The sequence below is a fragment of the Podarcis cretensis genome (genome assembly GCF_951804945.1).
Source record: "Podarcis cretensis genome assembly, chromosome: Z".
Lineage (NCBI taxonomy): Eukaryota > Metazoa > Chordata > Lepidosauria > Squamata > Lacertidae > Podarcis > Podarcis cretensis.
The window spans coordinates 47,350,879-47,368,513 of NC_137184.1; the positions used below are offsets into that span (position 1 = coordinate 47,350,879).

General features: G+C 44.7%; 1 protein-coding gene across 4 annotated transcripts in view; it reads right to left on the reverse strand.

Annotated features, from left to right (window-relative positions):
- Positions 1-17,635, reverse strand: part of TEX11 (testis expressed 11) — a 47,318-nt gene that overhangs the window by 563 nt on the left and 29,120 nt on the right. For 3 of the 4 annotated variants that reach the window (XM_079962699.1, XM_079962698.1, XM_079962701.1), the window contains 11 exons: positions 14,792-14,877; positions 11,117-11,170; positions 9,558-9,598; positions 8,897-8,983; positions 8,061-8,131; positions 4,384-4,494; positions 3,768-3,840; positions 2,416-2,565; positions 1,791-1,896; positions 733-853; positions 142-315 (listed from right to left, as the gene is read on the reverse strand). In XM_079962699.1, the coding sequence (XP_079818825.1) occupies positions 142-315; positions 733-853; positions 1,791-1,896; positions 2,416-2,565; positions 3,768-3,840; positions 4,384-4,494; positions 8,061-8,131; positions 8,897-8,983; positions 9,558-9,598; positions 11,117-11,170; positions 14,792-14,877 (1,074 nt within the window). The remainder of the gene's footprint in view (positions 1-141; positions 316-732; positions 854-1,790; positions 1,897-2,415; positions 2,566-3,767; positions 3,841-4,383; positions 4,495-8,060; positions 8,132-8,896; positions 8,984-9,557; positions 9,599-11,116; positions 11,171-14,791; positions 14,878-17,635) is intronic. The other variant, XM_079962700.1, reaches the window with a different exon arrangement.

Genomic DNA, 17,635 nt, shown 5'->3' on the forward strand with positions numbered 1-17,635 from the left:
GTAAAAGAGACGACCTACCATTTAGCATATTGCATCCACTGCATGCTATGGTGTTTGCACCTGCTCAATACAGGCCATCTCCCTGCGTATTCTAGAACCACAGTTAAGCTGTTTCAAGCTGTTTCGTTCATCCTTCCATACCTTTCTCCTGTAGCTGGTACATATATCTCTCAGGTGATTCAAGAAGAACATTGCTACGCGACACCATTGCTCAGCTGTAACATATCTGGCCAGAGTGTTGTAGTATACTCCTATGTTCCAAGCTCTAACCATGAGCCAGAATATTTCTTCATCTGGATAACTGGACCGCAGCACCTGCCAGTAACCAGGAGAAAACAGCACTGATCAGGGTTTTCACATTGAGGCTGTAGTTCTAGTAGAAACTGAAATAATATGAGAGTTTGATGCAGCACAATAGCTTTTGAGGAAATCTGGCAGGATTTCTTGAGCACTTATGTTGGCTACAGACAAATTTCAGTTCAGAAAGACCTGGGCTACAGCTCAGAACAGCTCAGCTCACAAGCCCCTACCCAACCACATGAAGCAGTGCATGTCAGTCACCCGAAACCTTTTAGATATTGAGGCCATATATCATTACTTAGACCTGGCAAGGTCTATAGTGCACAGGTGGCCACTTTTAGTGACTCCGGAAGAAAGGAAACCCTGACAGCCATGAATTCCCAGCCCAACTGCCATTACCAGGAAATAATTTTGATGGCACTTCCTCCTCACCATGCTATCCAAAATCTTCAGAGCTTCTTCAAAGTAGCCCTGTGACTCCACCAGTGCATATGGATCTGCTCCAGGCGCATCAGATGGCAGAGTAAGCTGAATCAAGCTATGTATACATTTGCTGAATATCAGCAAAGAAAAGGGAAAGAGAATTCAATGCAAGCATGTGTAGAATGCCCTTCTGACTCATCTGCAAAGCAGTTGTCAGTTTCACACTCCTCCCCAAAGAAGCACACAGCAAAGTTTCTCCAAGGGGACAGTAGATTCCTTTCCAAACTTCCAACCTCTTCAAAGGGTGAAGTATAAACACCCGGGCAGAGCCCTTCACTACCCAGTGGTATCAATTGGGTCACTCAGATGGAGGAAGGAATGCAGGTTGGTTCTTTTGCTGGGAAGAATGTAAGGGAAGAGGCCTCATCAAGGACTTCACTTACAACACGTACCCCATCTCATTAAGAAAACAGCTGCGATAAGTGGTAGCAGGTACCCATTGGGACTTAAAGGGCAGGAAGGCAGGGAGACTTAACAGTTGGTGCGGCCAAAACCAATGACAGGCAGAGGCAACTAACTCTAGTTTTGTCTGCATCATCTTCCCTGCTGAGTTCTATTTGAGCAACACAGGTTAAGTACAGTGGTGCCTCGCAAGACGAAATTAATCCGTTCCGTGAGGCTCTTCGTATAGTGGTTTTTTCGTCTTGCGAAGCAAGCCCATTGACAGTTTAGTGGATTAGCGCTATTAGCGGTTTAGCGGCTTTTAGCGGATCAGCTGATAAGCGGCTTAGGGCTTAGGAAAAGGGGGGGGGGGGGAAACCAGCAGGAACTCACAAGACATTTTCGTCTTGCGAAGCAAGTCCATAGGGAAATTCGTTTTGCGAAGCGCCTCCAAAACGGAAAACCCTTTCGTCTAGCGGGTTTTCCGTCTTGCGAGGCGTTCGTCTTGCGGGGCACCACTGTAGTAGAATGCTGACAGTCAGTTCCCCTCCCTGGACTTGTAAACAAGGTTGCAAAGCAGATTCCGCTGGCCAGGATGCATAGCCCTTAGTGTAGCTCATCCTTACCTGAAAGTGAGTCCATCGAAGGGTTCACATTTACTAATAGTCAAAAGCTTTCTGAGGGCCTTCTTGGCGAGTGAAGGGTAGTAAGCCGGTGGAGCCATGGCCAGCGCTGGAGAAAGGAAGGCAAGACACTTTCAGAAGTGTGAAGCTCTGTTGCTATGCTATGTTACATCAGTCTGCCCGGTGAGGAAAATGCTGACTGCACCAGTCAAAAGCACAGGGGAAGCTGAAAATCTTTCCTGCTTCAAATGTTGCCGTTTACCTGAGCTGGTATCAAACAAATTCAACCACCTCTTTTGATCAGCTGGTGGCCACTGTAGCAATAATACTGCCATGGACAAAAGACTGCCAATCGGGTTGCGGGGAGCGGAATGCCAGATACTGGAAAGCGAACTGTCTGAGTGGCAGAAGCCTGTCTTTCTTCCACTACCACTAACTCTGGTCCAAAACTTCTACAAGGCAGGCTGCAGCTGAACTACTAACAGGAAAGCAAAAGAAATGGTTGTGGCAATATGAGGCCCGTGAATGCAATAGTTTGCCCCACAGAGATCCAAAAGATTAGTAATTCACTGGGCTGTGGAGCACACATGGTCCCACCAAGCAAATGAAATGCAAACATGGCTCTTACAGGCAATTGATTCCAGCATCTTAGTATCGATATTGGGCCTTTCCAAAATTGTATCCAGAAGACTGGTTACTTTCGGGTCACCGAGCTTTACTCTGGCCTCAAACTCGTACAGCAGAAGTAACGTATCTGATGGGTCTTCAGAAAAGTTGCCTTTTGAGTAGAAGGAGAGTCACATGTTAGCTGGTCGCTAAATCAGCTTGTGTACTGAGGTTGGCAGGCCCCCTAAATCGATAGACACTTAGCTGAAGGAGAATATAGATCCTTTGCCTTTGCTATGCAGTCATACCCCGGGTTAAAGATGCTTCGGGTTAAAATGTTTTCAGGCAACCCAGAAGTACCGGAAAGGGTTACTTCCGGGTTTCGCCACTTGCGCAGACGCTCAAAATGACATCACGAGCATGCGCAGGTTGCGTTCTGCTCAGGTTGCGAACGGGGCTCCGGAACGGATCCCGTTCACAACCAGAGGTACCACTGTACTAGTTTCTGTGGGGAAGATACAAACCCAGGATACAAACTTGGCCCTGCTACGTAGTGGCAAAAGGTGACTGCTTCAGGCAGATGATTTGTCATTAAACCCAACAAGCAGTCTGATATTTACACAAATATCTGAAATTTGGAAGCCAAGACTACACACCAAAATATTATTTTGAGTTTGACATGTCTTCTGTGAAGGGTAGTGAAGACAAAGGCTAGGAGCTTGTTTCACTTCTAAGGCTAACAAGGTTCCTTAGCATCAAGGTGTTTGCTTGCAAGTTTCCATCAGGAATAGTTTCATCTGCCGTCTTAAACCAGGAATTTCATCCGCAGTCTGCCCCAGGAATTTTAAAGAGAGCACTGGATGTCCAGGGGTACAGGTAGTCCTCAAAGATGGTGACTCCCATCTGAAGCAGGCTTGAACCTCTGAAAAGATCTCAGCTGCAGGGGCATTTTTGGTCTCCTCTCACCATATGTCTCAGGGTCAAGCTTTTTTTTATTCATTCCAGCTCCTCCACCAACCACCACATATGGCTTAACATTTGTAAGCAGCAACTATAAGAAGTATACTTACAACACTATGCTTGCAATCTACACTGACTTGGGCATAAATTGTATTCAGTTCAGTGGAACTGACTTCTGAGCAAATATGCCTAGGTTCCAAGAAACTTGTGCAGCAATAATTCATACCTTCCCACCCAGCTCTCCAGCATCATGCTTTTGTTCTTCATTCTCCTGGGCTGCATGTATTTCCTGCATCCCAAGAGAAGTCACTGTACCAGCGTCTACCAAAGCAAGATGAGAGTCCCACCCACTTCTTTGGGCAGATATATATTGTGTCAACAGCAGCACTTTGTATTGCATAATCTCCAACTCACCAGTTTCTTTCAGATATGTCCCGATATCCCAACAAGTCTCTATGTGTCCGAGGGCCTCCACCAGTAGTTCATTCTGATTTGAAAACAAATATATAATTGTGGGGGGGGGGGGGGAGACTCCACTTTTGAACCATAACAGTTGCACTATTCTCTGGGTAAGGCAGGTGGGGTGGGGTGGGGTGGGGTGGGGTGGGGTATTGCATTCCGTACATAGGATTTTAGCTCCTTGACTTGCTCAAATGCAGCTGCAAAACTCTCCAGATAAATTCCAGAGGGGAGGAAGTGTGCAAGTTTGTGAAGTGAGAAGGGCTAGGAAGATGGCCTGGATATCCCATGAGGAAGTCCAGTTTACCCAGAGTCCTCCAAATGTGATTCTAATGTTTCTAATTGATGTTTGAAATTGCGTAACTTATTGGGGGGGGGGGGTTGGAGTCCTGCTTATGCTGCTATATGAAAAGTGTTATATAAATTCCCAGATTTCCAACGAGGAAGTGGGCGACTGTCCTCTCAGCATCGAATCCACATCAAACAGAAACTCGACTGTACCTTCGAGCTTGCATAAAGCATTTGTCACAAAAGGGAGGGGTGTAGAATTCTTACTCCATCCAAACTCTACCTGGCCAGTGGAGCTGTTCCTTCCCATTTCAAGACCAATGGCAATAGCCATAAGCAGGCATAATCTCTGGTCAAGCAGAACGGTTTTCTCAGCAGGACAAAGCCGAGCAAACTGCAACAGGAAACATTTAATAGAAATGTGATTGTTGTCCCTTTTCTTTGGATGCCAGAGGGTCTTCTCTCCACAAACACACTCTCCCTCCCACTCTCCCTCCACATTGCAGAGCCCAAGTCTTCTACCTCTCTGCTCCCGCCAAATCTGACCCTCCTAGGTTCCTATGAAGGGCCTGGACAGAAGCAATAGGAGCTCTGGAGCGCAAAGTGCTTGAGGGGCACGCCCAAGCCCTTTCGGGTATTTACTGCAGCATTCATCTTCAAAGCTCACAACCAATCATTGATGTTCTGAGCAAAACTGAAAATACAGTGGTGCCCCGCAAGACGAACGCCTCGCAAGATGGAAAACCCGCTAGACGAAAGGGTTTTCCGTTTTGGAGGCGCTTCGCAAAACGAATTTCCCTATGGGCTTGCTTTGCAAGACGAAAATGTCTTGCGAGTTCCTGCGGGGTTTTTCCCCCTTTTCCTAAGCCGCTAAGCCGCTTATCAGCTGATCCGCTGATAAGCCGCCTAACAGCTGATCGCTAAAAGCCGCTAAACTGCTAATAGCGCTAATCCGCTAAGCTGTCAATGGGCTTGCTTCGCAAGACAAAAAAACCGCTATACAAAGAGCCTCACGGAACGGATTAATTTCGTCTTGCGAGGCACCACTGTAGTTCAGCTAGCCCTTGTTTACATGGTGACAAAGAAAGCCTTCTAACAGTATCTTTCATGTTAAACATGGAAATCAAGGCAGGAAACAAAGCCTTATGAGGAGCGCTTGAAGGAGCTGGGTACATTTAGCCTGCAAGAGAGGAGACTGAGAGGAGATATGGTAGCCATCTTCGAATATCTTAAGGGCTGCCACGGGGGCAAGCTTGTTTTCTCCTGCTCTGGAGGCTAGGACTCGAATCTATGGCTTCAAGTTTCAAGAAAGGAGATTCTGACTAAAAATTCAGGAAAAACTTTCTGACAGTAAGAGCTGTTTGGCAGTGGAACAGACTCCCACGAGAGGTGGGGGACTCTCCTTCCTTGGAGGCTTTTGAACAGAGGCTGGATGGCCATCCATCTTGGATGCTTGAGCTGAGATTCCTGCATTGCGGGGGGCTGGACTCTACAATTCTATGAAACATGTCCTGCTCCTGCCATTAAAAGATCTTCCACCTCTTAGCCACAGGCAGTATGCAGAGTTCCACTGAAGCAGCTTGGTAAAAGGAAACTTGGTGATATTCCCACATTCCCCACCTGTGGTAATGTCACATGGTCAGTGAATGCTGTCCTAGGGAGGCTGAACTAACCTGGAACAGTTTCTCAAAGGTTAAGCCAGGATGATCCACTTATTCCCTGGGAAACCCCCTTCTTCTGAACTCACTTTCAAAACAGGGTCTACTGATCTCAACAAATTCTCTCAAATTTGCAATATTTACCACCATCATGACAATGATTAATTGGGATGTTTGTGGCTTCCCCTAAACTTACCAGCCCATCCTAGCATCTCAACTATAGCCTGAAAGACTCTGAATGTTGCAGTGAAGACCATACCTAGCAACCCACCTTTCTATTACAAAGGTTGCAGCATGCCACCCCCTATCTGCCATGTGGTAGCAAGGCTCCAGGGGGTTCTAGCTGCTCAGGCAGGGCAGTGTTTTCATTGAGAAACCTATGTGTCTTTAGAAAATATGGTTTATTGGGCATGTATTTACACCTCGGTCTACACTGGAGAGTTCAGAGCATTAATCTCAAGAGGGGATCAATAAATAATAATTATAATTATACCCCGCCCATCCAGCTGGGTTTCCCCAGCCACTCTGGGTGGCTCCCAAGAGATTAAAAACAGAATAAAACATCAAACATTAAAAACTTCCCTAAACAAGATGGTTCTGCCCTGCATGCCCTTGTCCAGAGTTCTGGCTCCACCCTTCTCCCTCCCAAAGATACTTTCGAGAGAGAAAACCGAAGCCTCGTGTAAAACAACACCTTTTTCCTGTGGGCACAGCCTGCCTGCTCCCCTCTTTTCCTATGCCATAGAAGCTGAAATCCTAAATCTTTCTCTGCCCACAGTAACCCTGGGAATTCTCCCCTCTGTCCAATGCAGAAAATATCTTGCCCTGGTGGTGGTTTCACTGATGAGCCACTATTTCTTAATAGCTACCCTCAACCAGCCTTGCCAGCATGGGCTAAGTCCAGAAATGTCCATGTTTGGCAGAGTTTACTTAAACCTTTGTTAGTTCTAGCTTTCACTGATTCTACCAAAATCTATGATGATACACACAGTCCTCTACTTGGAAGCTGTTGGAACAAACCATTAACCTTATTTGGCAGCACTTATGTGCATTTAACCTGTGCTATTTCAACCATATACCAAGCCAGGCAGAGCTTCAAAGTTCACCCTGGGTATACTTGGGGATACCCAACACAAAAATAACTTTCAAGCTCTCTGCTTTCCTGGGGGTGGGGGTGGGGACAAGGTTCACTCAGTGTACCAGCTCTGGGATGCTCTTGCGAGATCTTGCAGGGCAATCTAAGTTCATCCCAAGGCTTTCAGAGATGGCATACTGAGATGACCTTGCCTGGCAAGCAAGGTGGAGAATTTAAGAGCTCTTTCAGTGCTGGGTCCACCTGGGTTACTGTGTATGCGTGGACCCTTTGGAACCGAACCCCCATGTAAAATGTGAGCAAACTGTTCAGAACTGCATCTGACCACAACTGAAAAAAGGATTTTTAGATTTGGATTCCAAGTGGATTTGCCAGATGGCTGGGATACTCTTGTCTGCCTGCTGCCCACACTCTGTTATAGCTCAACACGTTCCTTTACACTTCAACAGGACACAGCAACCTGACTTCTCCAAAAGCTTCTCTACCTTAAATAGATCTCTGCTGGCAGTAAATCACAAGGTTGCTTCTACATCTACTGAATCCCCAGCTAACCAATATTTATTAGTGTTACCATCATCATAATTATTGTTATTTATTATTACAATTTATTACCCACCCTTCACCCTAAGGTCCCATGGCAGGTTGCACCAACTGGAACAACAACATGAGCATTAAAACACAATATTAAGCAATATTAAAAACAGTTTAAAACAAAATTGCAAAAAATAAGCTAGGTCCTAAAAATAAACGTCTAAGTGTCAAAACCCAGGGCGAAGAGTTTAAAGCACTCCTCAGAATGGAACAGAAGTGATTTTGATTTCCACCCCAGGCCACGAAGTTTAAACATGGTTGGCTCAACGAAATATTTTCTTATTAACAATTCCAGGTTGACCTACTGAGTATTAGTGAAAGTTGTACATTAGGACTTAAAGCTGGTAGGACCTCTTCTCCCTATGTGATAGAGTTAATTATGGTTCAGTAAAATCAGTAACAGATTTGCAGCAATGGCAAACTTGCCAAATCACAGTAATCAACTGTTAGCTTTCTGTGACCCGGTTCAGTAACATGGCACACAATACATGACTGACACACTCAAATCTGGGAAGTACCAAGTGACATGCTCTGAAGAGCATTTTGTTTGCGGACTCTCGCTGAGCTGAAAATAAAACCATTCATTGCAGCACACAGAATGTTGGCAGAAGCACATACCTTGAATGAAATTAGAAATAAATCCTTTGTTAGTCTCAGGCAGGCCCCCGACATGGCAGCAAAGGTCCAAGCTTAGAGAGCAAGTAAGAAAGAACAGGATTTAAAACACACCACAAAAATCAACAACTCTGCTTTGTCTCTTCTGACAGGTTAAGTAGGCTCAGTATTAACTTCAAATATGATGTGACATGCATTTAGGATCAATGGGAAACAACTAGTAGTTTGGCATCAATATCTTATTTCAATAGGTGATCATTTTGTCAATTAAAACGTTTGTGCCACAAAACAAGATTCTGACTATAAGCAGAGAACTCCACAGAGATCCCTTCAACTATATTGTTACTATACAACCTATGTTGCCTTTCCCCTTTTTGGTCTTTTTGAATCCCTCACTTCTACTGTGAAATTAATGTTCATGTGGCAAAAAGGTCATGTAAATCAGTTGCCATGAGTAACTGCTGAGCAAAATCACCAGGGTGCACACCTTAAATGTGCAAGAAAACCCACACCGTTCATTGTATGTAAGCAGCAGATTTAATGCAATCTGTCATTGCTGTTCCTTATTTTTTGGTGACTGAAAGGGAGAGTTGTGACCCCTTTAAATGTATTTTATTTTCATTTTAAGTATCTGTCCCCAGAGGGAACTGTGATGCCTTTTGGTTAATGATACACTGCTAAGACCACATCAGCAAAATCTTCCCACCCTATTCTCCTTAGCTTATAACCTTGTTGCTCTAAGTCTAGGATTTGGCCTCTAAACTGTTAAGAGAAGTGAGGGGAATTTCAATTCATCCCAGAAGGAGCTGCTTCCATGAAACCCTAAGACTACCACTTACCAGTCTTCCTGAACCATTGAACTTCACTGACTCTTGTTTCAAATGTCGTCATGTCCTTTCCGAATTCTTCATCATATCTATAGTATGCTGGAGCAGGAATATGCAAAATGATAAAGGAACTGGGACTTTAAAAAAATAATCTAAGCAAGCTTCTGTCATGGAATTGAACTAAACAAGGTGTCTTTTTCCACCAGCACCCCCAAATTATTTTGCACTTGCTAAGTGAGTGAGATATTTGACAATGGCTATCATATCTCCAGGGACGCAGGTGGCGCTGTGGGTTAAAGCCTCAGCGCCTAGGACTTGCCGATCGAAAGGTCGGCGGTTCGAATCCCTGCGGCGGGGTGCGCTCCCGCTGCTCGGTCCCAGCGCCTGCCAACCTAGCAGTTCGAAAGCACCTCCGGGTGCAAGTAGATAAATAGGGACCGCTTACCAGCGGGAAGGTAAACGGCGTTTCCGTGTGCGACTCTGGCTCGCCAGAGCAGCGATGTCACGCTGGCCACGTGACCCGGAAGTGTCTGCGGACAGCGCTGGCCCCTGGCCTCTTAAGTGAGATGGGCGCACAACCCCAGAGTCTGTCAAGACTGGCCCGTATGGGCAGGGGTACCTTTACCTTTACTTTAAGTGAGTGAGAAGTGCTATAACATAGCAAGCTACATACCTGCAGTCAAGTATTTTAGAAGGTTCTCCAAATCAGACGTTCTAAAAATGAAGTAGGGGAGGAAGTTATCCAAACTTGCTCTAAACAGTGCAATGTAAGAGATAAAATGTGATATTGGACCTAATATGAAGGTTCATTTTCGACAAGGAATGTCAGGTGGCTTCTCTCTCCATTAAGCAGGTCCTTACACAATTAAGTATCTTGACCTCAACTGGGAGAACAAGCTCACTCTAGTTTCATAGAGGCAAACTGAAAATGCAAAAGCACATACCAGGAAAGAGCGGCCTAACGAGGGGAACAAAAGCCAATAAAAGGCAAAATAGAGGAGACGGAAAAACCTCTAAACATAAAAATTTGAACAATGCTCCCTCAGAATAGAAAAGCCAGAAAACAATTTAGCCCTGTGCCGTCTTAACAGTGCAGACTAGAGTCCTTGAGATGCCAAATCTGCAGCCTAGAACAACAACAAACTCCTAGGGCAGGTAAGGTCCCGTCCATTCCCTGAAGTAAACAAACTTTCACAGTAGGTCCAATGTCACATCTTCCTGCAGGGAGGAGAGGATTCTCGAATGTGGTACTGAAAAGCTTACCAGACAGGCACCCATCTACTGAGACAGTGTAGGCATTGCCTGCTGAAGGAAGCCTCAGCAGATGCATGCACCCAGTTTTTAACGGGGCTTGACTGCCGAACCTTGGGAGCAACACTCCCATAACCTCCCTCAGGGGCTGCAGTCAGGGAGACAGCTCCCCCAGCCTCCCCATCAGAGAAATCTGCTGGAAAACAGAAGGCTACCAGGCCTCATAGCAGGCTGGGCCATCTTTCTCAGTAGATACGCTCTCACAAAGAATCCAGAAAACTTTATTTCTCCTTAATCAACAAGAATGACAGAAACCTTCTGTCACCCGACCTGCATAGGGAGTTAGGCAGGAAAGAACTGGAATGAGGTTGCCCTACAAATCAAGGAAAAGAGATCTAACAAACATAAGGACCTGGCCTCTTTCTCTTTCTCCTGTTCAACCAAAAGCTCTTTTCTTTCCTGGTCCCTCCAAGTCACCTCTTCGTTCAAAATCCTCCTGTGGTTTGCAGGTTCTTCATCTAATCCTCTAAGCAGCCCAGTCCTGGCCTTGTGGATCAAGTGGCAGGAGGGACAACCCATTTGAGGATCCCCTCCTCCCTTCAGGAAAATGTACTTTCTCGCAAAGTTCACCTCTCACTGTTAGGAAAATGGTGAAGAACTGCAAATGCATTAACAGTTCACATTACTGCATCTTCCCAACAGCCTTGAGGAGCGCTGCTGTTACTGTAACTGCACAGGTGGAGAGCAAAGGCTGACAAACAGTGCCTTTGCTACTATCACTCCTCATCTGGAGTCCATGGCTGAGATGAAATTTTGAGTCCAGGTCCAAAAGGCAATGCAACAGCAGAACTTTGAGCTAATTCTCTTTTACTGGATTCTATCTTTACTTTGCAAATCAGTTCAAGCTGGTCACCTAACCTTCTTCACCTACGCATTGTACAAAGTGAATAACAACAGCTGTAAGAATGAAGTGCAACTCACATTTCTTCTCCAGTCTTCCCATTGATTTTGTACATTATAAGTGGAACCAAACACCTGTAGGCAAAATAAATTACAGCAAATTATTCTTAGTAATCCTATTGACTCGAAGCATCAGCCTGTCCTCTGGAAAGGCCATGCCACCTCCATGCATCTCATCGCTATCATTTAATCTTCAATTCTGGGGTGCAATCTTATACAGAAGATCCACTGCCTGAGCTCTAGGATTTGCTGGTTGCGGGATTTGATTTTGTTGAAAAATACAGATTTATTAGATCTGGAAGGACATGATAATATGTTTGGGTGGCATGCATATTTATGGTATAATAATAATAATAACAACAATAATTTATTATTTATACCCCGCCCATCTGACTGAGTTTCCCCAGCCTCTGGGCCGCTTCCAATAGAGTGTTAAAAACAATACAGCATTAAATATTAAAAACGAAAGTACACAAAGGATTCCTCAACCACGTGATAAGGAAATCAATCCACAAGATATGGGATAGTTACAAAAACTTATTAGAGCGAAGAACACCATGTTGGCTCTCCCCACTGGAAGCAATTTCAGTTAAAAAAGTAAACATGAAAGGGGATTGGGCCACCCATAAAGAATTGCTGATAGAGGCAGATGGCCAATTAAAATTGAATAAGAGGAATATTAAAAGATTGGCTACAGTATTACCAATTAAACGATGTTTTTAAAGTAGATTTAAAAAAATAGGATTTATTACAGAAAGATCAAGATCTGAAAGTGATCTGCTGGAAAATAAGGTGAAAATATTATCAAAAATGTACAAACTATTGTTGGAATGGCATACGAAAGATGAAGAAGTTAAGGCAGTGATGATACACTGTGCTAGAGATTTTGGGTATAAATATTCAGCTTTTATCTTGGGAATAGTTGTGGAAAGAGGAAATAAAAATTATTTCATGCTGTTTGTTGAAATAAAATTATATGAAAATGATGTACTATTGGTACATAACCAAGTAAGATTGCAAAAACGTATAAAACCAAATCAAATATGTGTTGGAAATGTACAGAGAGAGAAGGTACATTTTGCCATATGTGGTGGTCATGTCATAAGGTAAAAGACTTATCGGAAATGATTTATAATGAATTAAATGTTTAAAAATACATTTGTTAAGAAACCAGAAGCCATCCTTTTAGGTTTAATAGGTGAAGAAATACCAAGAGAAGACAAAAGACTTTATGTATGCAATGGCGGCAGCGAGAATGTTACTAGCCTAAAAATGGAAAGAAGAAAATTACCAACAAAGGAAGAATGGCAGATGAAATTGATGGAATACGCAGAAATGGAGAAATTGACAGGGAAGATCAGAAACCAAGAGGATCAAGTATTTGTCAAAGACTGGAGTAAATTTGTAGTTTACTTAAAAAACCATTGTAAACAGTTAAAATCATTGGTAGCATTGAAATGACATTTGTAATGTGAAACTGATTGTGATAACTAGAGATATACAATAGTTGGATAAAGCTTAAGATGCAGAAAACTTAAACTTTTAATATATGAACCCATGGGAGGGAGGGGATGAAGTCTGAAGGTTCAGAGAACCTTGAAATTTGATGTTTGAATTGGTGAGAGATAAGGCATATAAAAATGTGAAAACCTAATAAAGAATGTATAAATATTAAAAAAGGATTTGATGGAAGAAGCCCTGCTAACATCGGCAGAATCTGACATATGCTACCAGCATAACTGTTCTGCTGGCAGAGCTTCCCCAATATACTGGAAGAAGGTTCCAGTGGTGGAATGGCAGGGAGGAGCACACCCATGCCATGGCCTGCACCTTTTCTATCCATGACCCCTATTCAACAGTGGAACTTTTTAGCCCTCGTTGCAATAAATGCCCATCCCATCAGCTAAATGAGAAGGAGGGGTTTAAAAATAACCACGGCAGAGTTTAGCATATGGGGGATGCTTACCTTTGAAGGAGACCCGGAAACTACAGCTGATCCAGAATGTGGAAGCAGTACTGGTGACTGGGAGTGGCTGCCGAGACCATGTAACACCGGTCCTGAAAGACCTATATTGGCTCCCTGTACTTTTCCGAGCACAATTCAAAGTGTTGGTGGACAACCTTTAAAGCCCTAAATCACCTCTGGCCCGTAAACTTGAAGGAGCGTCTCCAACACCACTGTTAAGCCCAGATGCTGAGGTCCAGCACTGAGGGCCTTCTGGCAGTTCCCTCACTGCAAGAACTGAAGCTATGGGGAACCAGGCAGAGGGCCTTCTTGGTGGTGGCATCCTCCCTGTTGAATGTCCTCCCATCGGATGTCAAGGAGATAAGTAACTATATAACTTTTAGAAGACATCTGAAGGCAGCCCTGCATGGGGAAGCCTTTTAATGTGTAATGTTTTATTATGTTTTTATATATGTTGCAAGCCGCTCATAGTGGCTGGGTCAACCCTGTCAGATGGGCGGGGTACCAACCAACCAACAAATTATTATTGTTGTTGTTGTTGTTGTTGTTGTTATTATTACTACTACTACTACTACTACAAAAGCCCACTCAATCACACAGCATGCTACTGCCAGTATATAAACCCCAGACAGGGAGACCAGAATTCAAGAGGTCCACTGAGGTGACTCTGCTGAGAGGGCTTATATCACAGGGCTGTATCTTTCTAGCCTCATGCTGTAAACACTTAGGTGCTCACATGGAACAATTCTGTAATAGGTAGGCATGGAGAAAGGGTACTTCACACACAAAGGGAGCACTTTGTGAGAAAACAACCTGGCCTCCCATCGCACAGGGGAATTTGAGCACTTTGCTAACCATTATGTGCCTAGGCTCCTAAGAGGTACTTCACCTCAGGGCTCCAGAACACAGAAACACAACACCAGGCTCTGTTTCAGCAACTAGGAATGCCAGGGCAGAGCACCTACACAAGCACATAAGGGAAGGCAGAATGCATCCTCTAGGGCATAACTTCTGCAACTGTCCCCTCATCTCTCCCCCCCCCCCCCCATTTTCCATATGTTTCTACCCTACTTGCCTATGGTTCAGACACTCCCCCCCCCCATTAGCAAGCAGCGGTACCTCTAAACTGTTGCTTTTACGTGGTTATTTGCATCTTCTGATAGTGTTTTCCCCTTTTCGCCCAGGCTGAGCGTGCATTGGATTTGGTGGCCTTTTGGACAACCTAGCATCGCAGTTATCTCTGGTCCCAGAGTAATATAAGTATGAGGTTGCTTGGTAAGAAGAGGCTGAGCATCCCTTCCCTGTTCAACTCCAGTGGGGCCCACTGGGACTCCTAGGGTGCAAGGCAGGGAGCCCAAGGCAATGACAGCCCAAGCCACCCCTTCCTTAGTTGTAAGAAGGCCGGTGAGGGATGGGGGTCAGGCTGAAGTGGATGGAGCCGTGGCCCACTGGCCCTAGCAGACCAGCTCCACTGGTGGAAGTGTTCATCTAATGGCAAACATCAGCAGTAAGCCTCCAGGAACCAACAGGAACACATTCAGAAGAACAAGAATCAGGGATATCTTTTAAGAATTGAATTCCTGTCTGGGACACAAGTAAGGAATTTTAGCTATGAATCAGGACTGAGGGTTTTTCCACTCAGGCAACAACACTGGATCTATTGCATTTCAAATACTAAGAACATTTTAATGATAAAGGAAGTTAGTATAGTTCTGTATTTTGTTACTCACTTAAAATCTGCAGCTATTAGTCCACAGTCATCCAAGTGCAGAGATAAACACTCCAAGGCCTTTATAGCTGCACAATGTTGCCTATTCTGCAGGTGGAGAATGACGTTAGTTAATCAGTGATATAACATATAAAGATAAAGAACATGTATCATTAGTTTGGTGTTACGCATAGCTTAAATACAAAAATATTTTTTTTTATTTCTGTTTTGCCATGTCAAACAGCTGTCAGGTTACAAGAGCCCCCAAATCATGGGGGACGTTTCAATCAAAAGTATCATATTTTTCGCCCCATAGGGCGCACCGGCCCATAGGGCGCACCTAGTTTTTTGGGGGGGAAATAAAGAAAAAAAATTTATTTCCCCCCCAGGCGCGGGGCTGGGGCGGGGGAAGCCCGAGCTACCCCCGACCCCAGAACAGGCTGCTATCCGAAAGCCTAGGGAGCCCAGCCGGAAGTCACGCCGGTCTCCCCAGGCTTGCGGATATCTGCGCGAAGTCGCGGCGGGCTCCCACGGCTTGCGGATAGCTGCACAAAGCTCGAAGCCTGGGGCGTGCTGAGTTCAGCGCACCCCAGGCTTCAGGATGCAGGCAGCTCTCCTCAAGCCTTGGGAGAGCTGTGCGACTTCGCACAGCTCTCCCACGGCTTGCGGAGAGCTGCGCAAAGCCCAAAGCCTGCAGGCAGCTCTTGGCAAGCCGTGGGAGAGCTGCGCGAAGTCGCGCCAGGCTCCCATGGCTTGCGGATAGCTTCAGCGAAAGCCTGCATTTGCCCCATAGGACGCACACACATTTCCCCTTCATTTTTGGAGGGGGAAAAGTGTGTCCTATAGGGTGAAAAATACAGTATAAAACACAGAATGGAAGCCAGAATTCATTTAATACAAGCTGAAATGTGAGAAACTGCAATATATCACATCAGACGGCAGGAGACTGAACTACTGGACTACTCCGTTTGTTCTTTTGGAGGTCAGCTCTATTTGAGGCCTCCCTCCATCCAAAGTCAGGCAGGCAGGCAGCCTTTCCACCAGAAAGCAGCAGAAAGGGAGATGGGAAGCAGGGGGCTCTCTGCCAAATCTGCTGAGGGCCCCGGCCACAGCCACATAGTTTAAAGCACACGGCATAAAATATAGCTGATTATCACACAGAGTAAGCCACTCAAATGAATGAGCAGAGCTAAGTTAAGCCAGTAAATTTCAGTGGATCTTCTCTGAGCAAAACTTAGTTGCATACTACCTATCACTTACTGCAATAAATTCCGGGAACTGCATTTTACCCTTCACACCGCTACAATTCCCAGGACCCTGATAAACGACTGTTCCCAGGATTCCTTGAGGGAGGCCATGTGCTCTAAACATATGGCGCAAACGTGATCCAGCTGTATTTGCCCCACCCCCTCCTGGGATGCTTCTGTTCCAGCTGCTTATTATAACTTTAAAAACTGGATTTTTATTCTGTTTATTAAATCCGTACACTGCCCTTCATCTGCGGATCTCAGGGCAGTTCACAACAAGCACAAAATATATAATAAAAACAAGAAAAAAAAACCAACCAACCAATCTCCTCTTCTTTTTTGTGTGGCATATCTTTCAGATTGTGAGCAGGAACTGTTTTTTCTTATTATTATTCATCTTATATAAGCCACTCTAGGTGCCTTTTCGGCTGAACATCAGGATAAAAATGTTTTTAAACAACATCTTCATCGAACATATTTTAATTGAACCACCTCTTAACTGGAAGAGGAGTAATGAGATAGAAAATAACAGTAGGTGGCTGAATTCATTTTAAAAGGTTAAAAGTATCTCCATATTCATAAAAAACACATTTATGTTCCGGGCAGCTGTAGGCGATGACAAAAGCCTTTAAGTAGCCGCAATGCAACAACTCTCATCTTTTGGAAACTGCAAGAGCCCCGGGTGGAGGAGACGGGATAGCTAGACAAAGGCTGCCACCTTAAATACACTTGCTGGAGATTGAAGTCCCACTGAACACAGGTGGAACTTGTTTCTCAACCAGCACCTGAGAATGCCACTCTTAAGACTGCATTAGACATGCTGGTTTAGAAGTGAATTCTTCTCATGTTTTATTTTCACTTTTTTCCTGCAAACAGTTTTTCTATGCAACGGGATACAAAAGCAGCTTTGGTTGAAGGAAAAAAACACACACAAGCAAACACCGATCCAAGGACAGCCAACTTTCATTTCCCCCCTCCCCATAAATATGTATTTGGTAGCAAGGAACAAAGCCCACTTCTGCTGAACTGCACCACACAATTGCAGACTGGAAATGAAGCAGCTGGTTTCTGAACTAACAGGTTGAAAGTTTCCAGTTTCCAGGTTAGGGAGTGCACCTGTGGACTGCTGGGTATTACCAGAGCTCCTTTCAGGGCATAAAAAGCAACAGATGGCTTGCCACCATTTTTAACTGAGGATGTGGAAGGAAATGCCACAGCTCAGTGGTGGAGCATCTGCTCTGAGCTCAGCTTCAGTTCTCAGCATCTGCAGGTAAAGGCTACCTGAAAACTCTGGAAAGCCATTGCTGGTCAGTGAGGATAGACAATACTGAATTAGATTGGCCAATAGTCTGAGTCTTGTGTAAATGCAACTTCCTAAGTGAATGCAAGTACCGTACTTTCCCGTATATAAGACAGGGTTTTTTTACTCTAAAATAATGTTAAAAAATGGGGGTCATCTTATACACGGATAGTGCATGGGGGGGACTGGTGATTGGTTGCAGCCATGAGCAGAGCAAGAACTTGTCAGTGGCGATTTGGTGGGTGATTGGTTGCTGCTTCAAGGGCTGCTTTGGATTGGTGGCGGCTGCGGTAATTGGGCATGCAATTGCTGGCTGCTG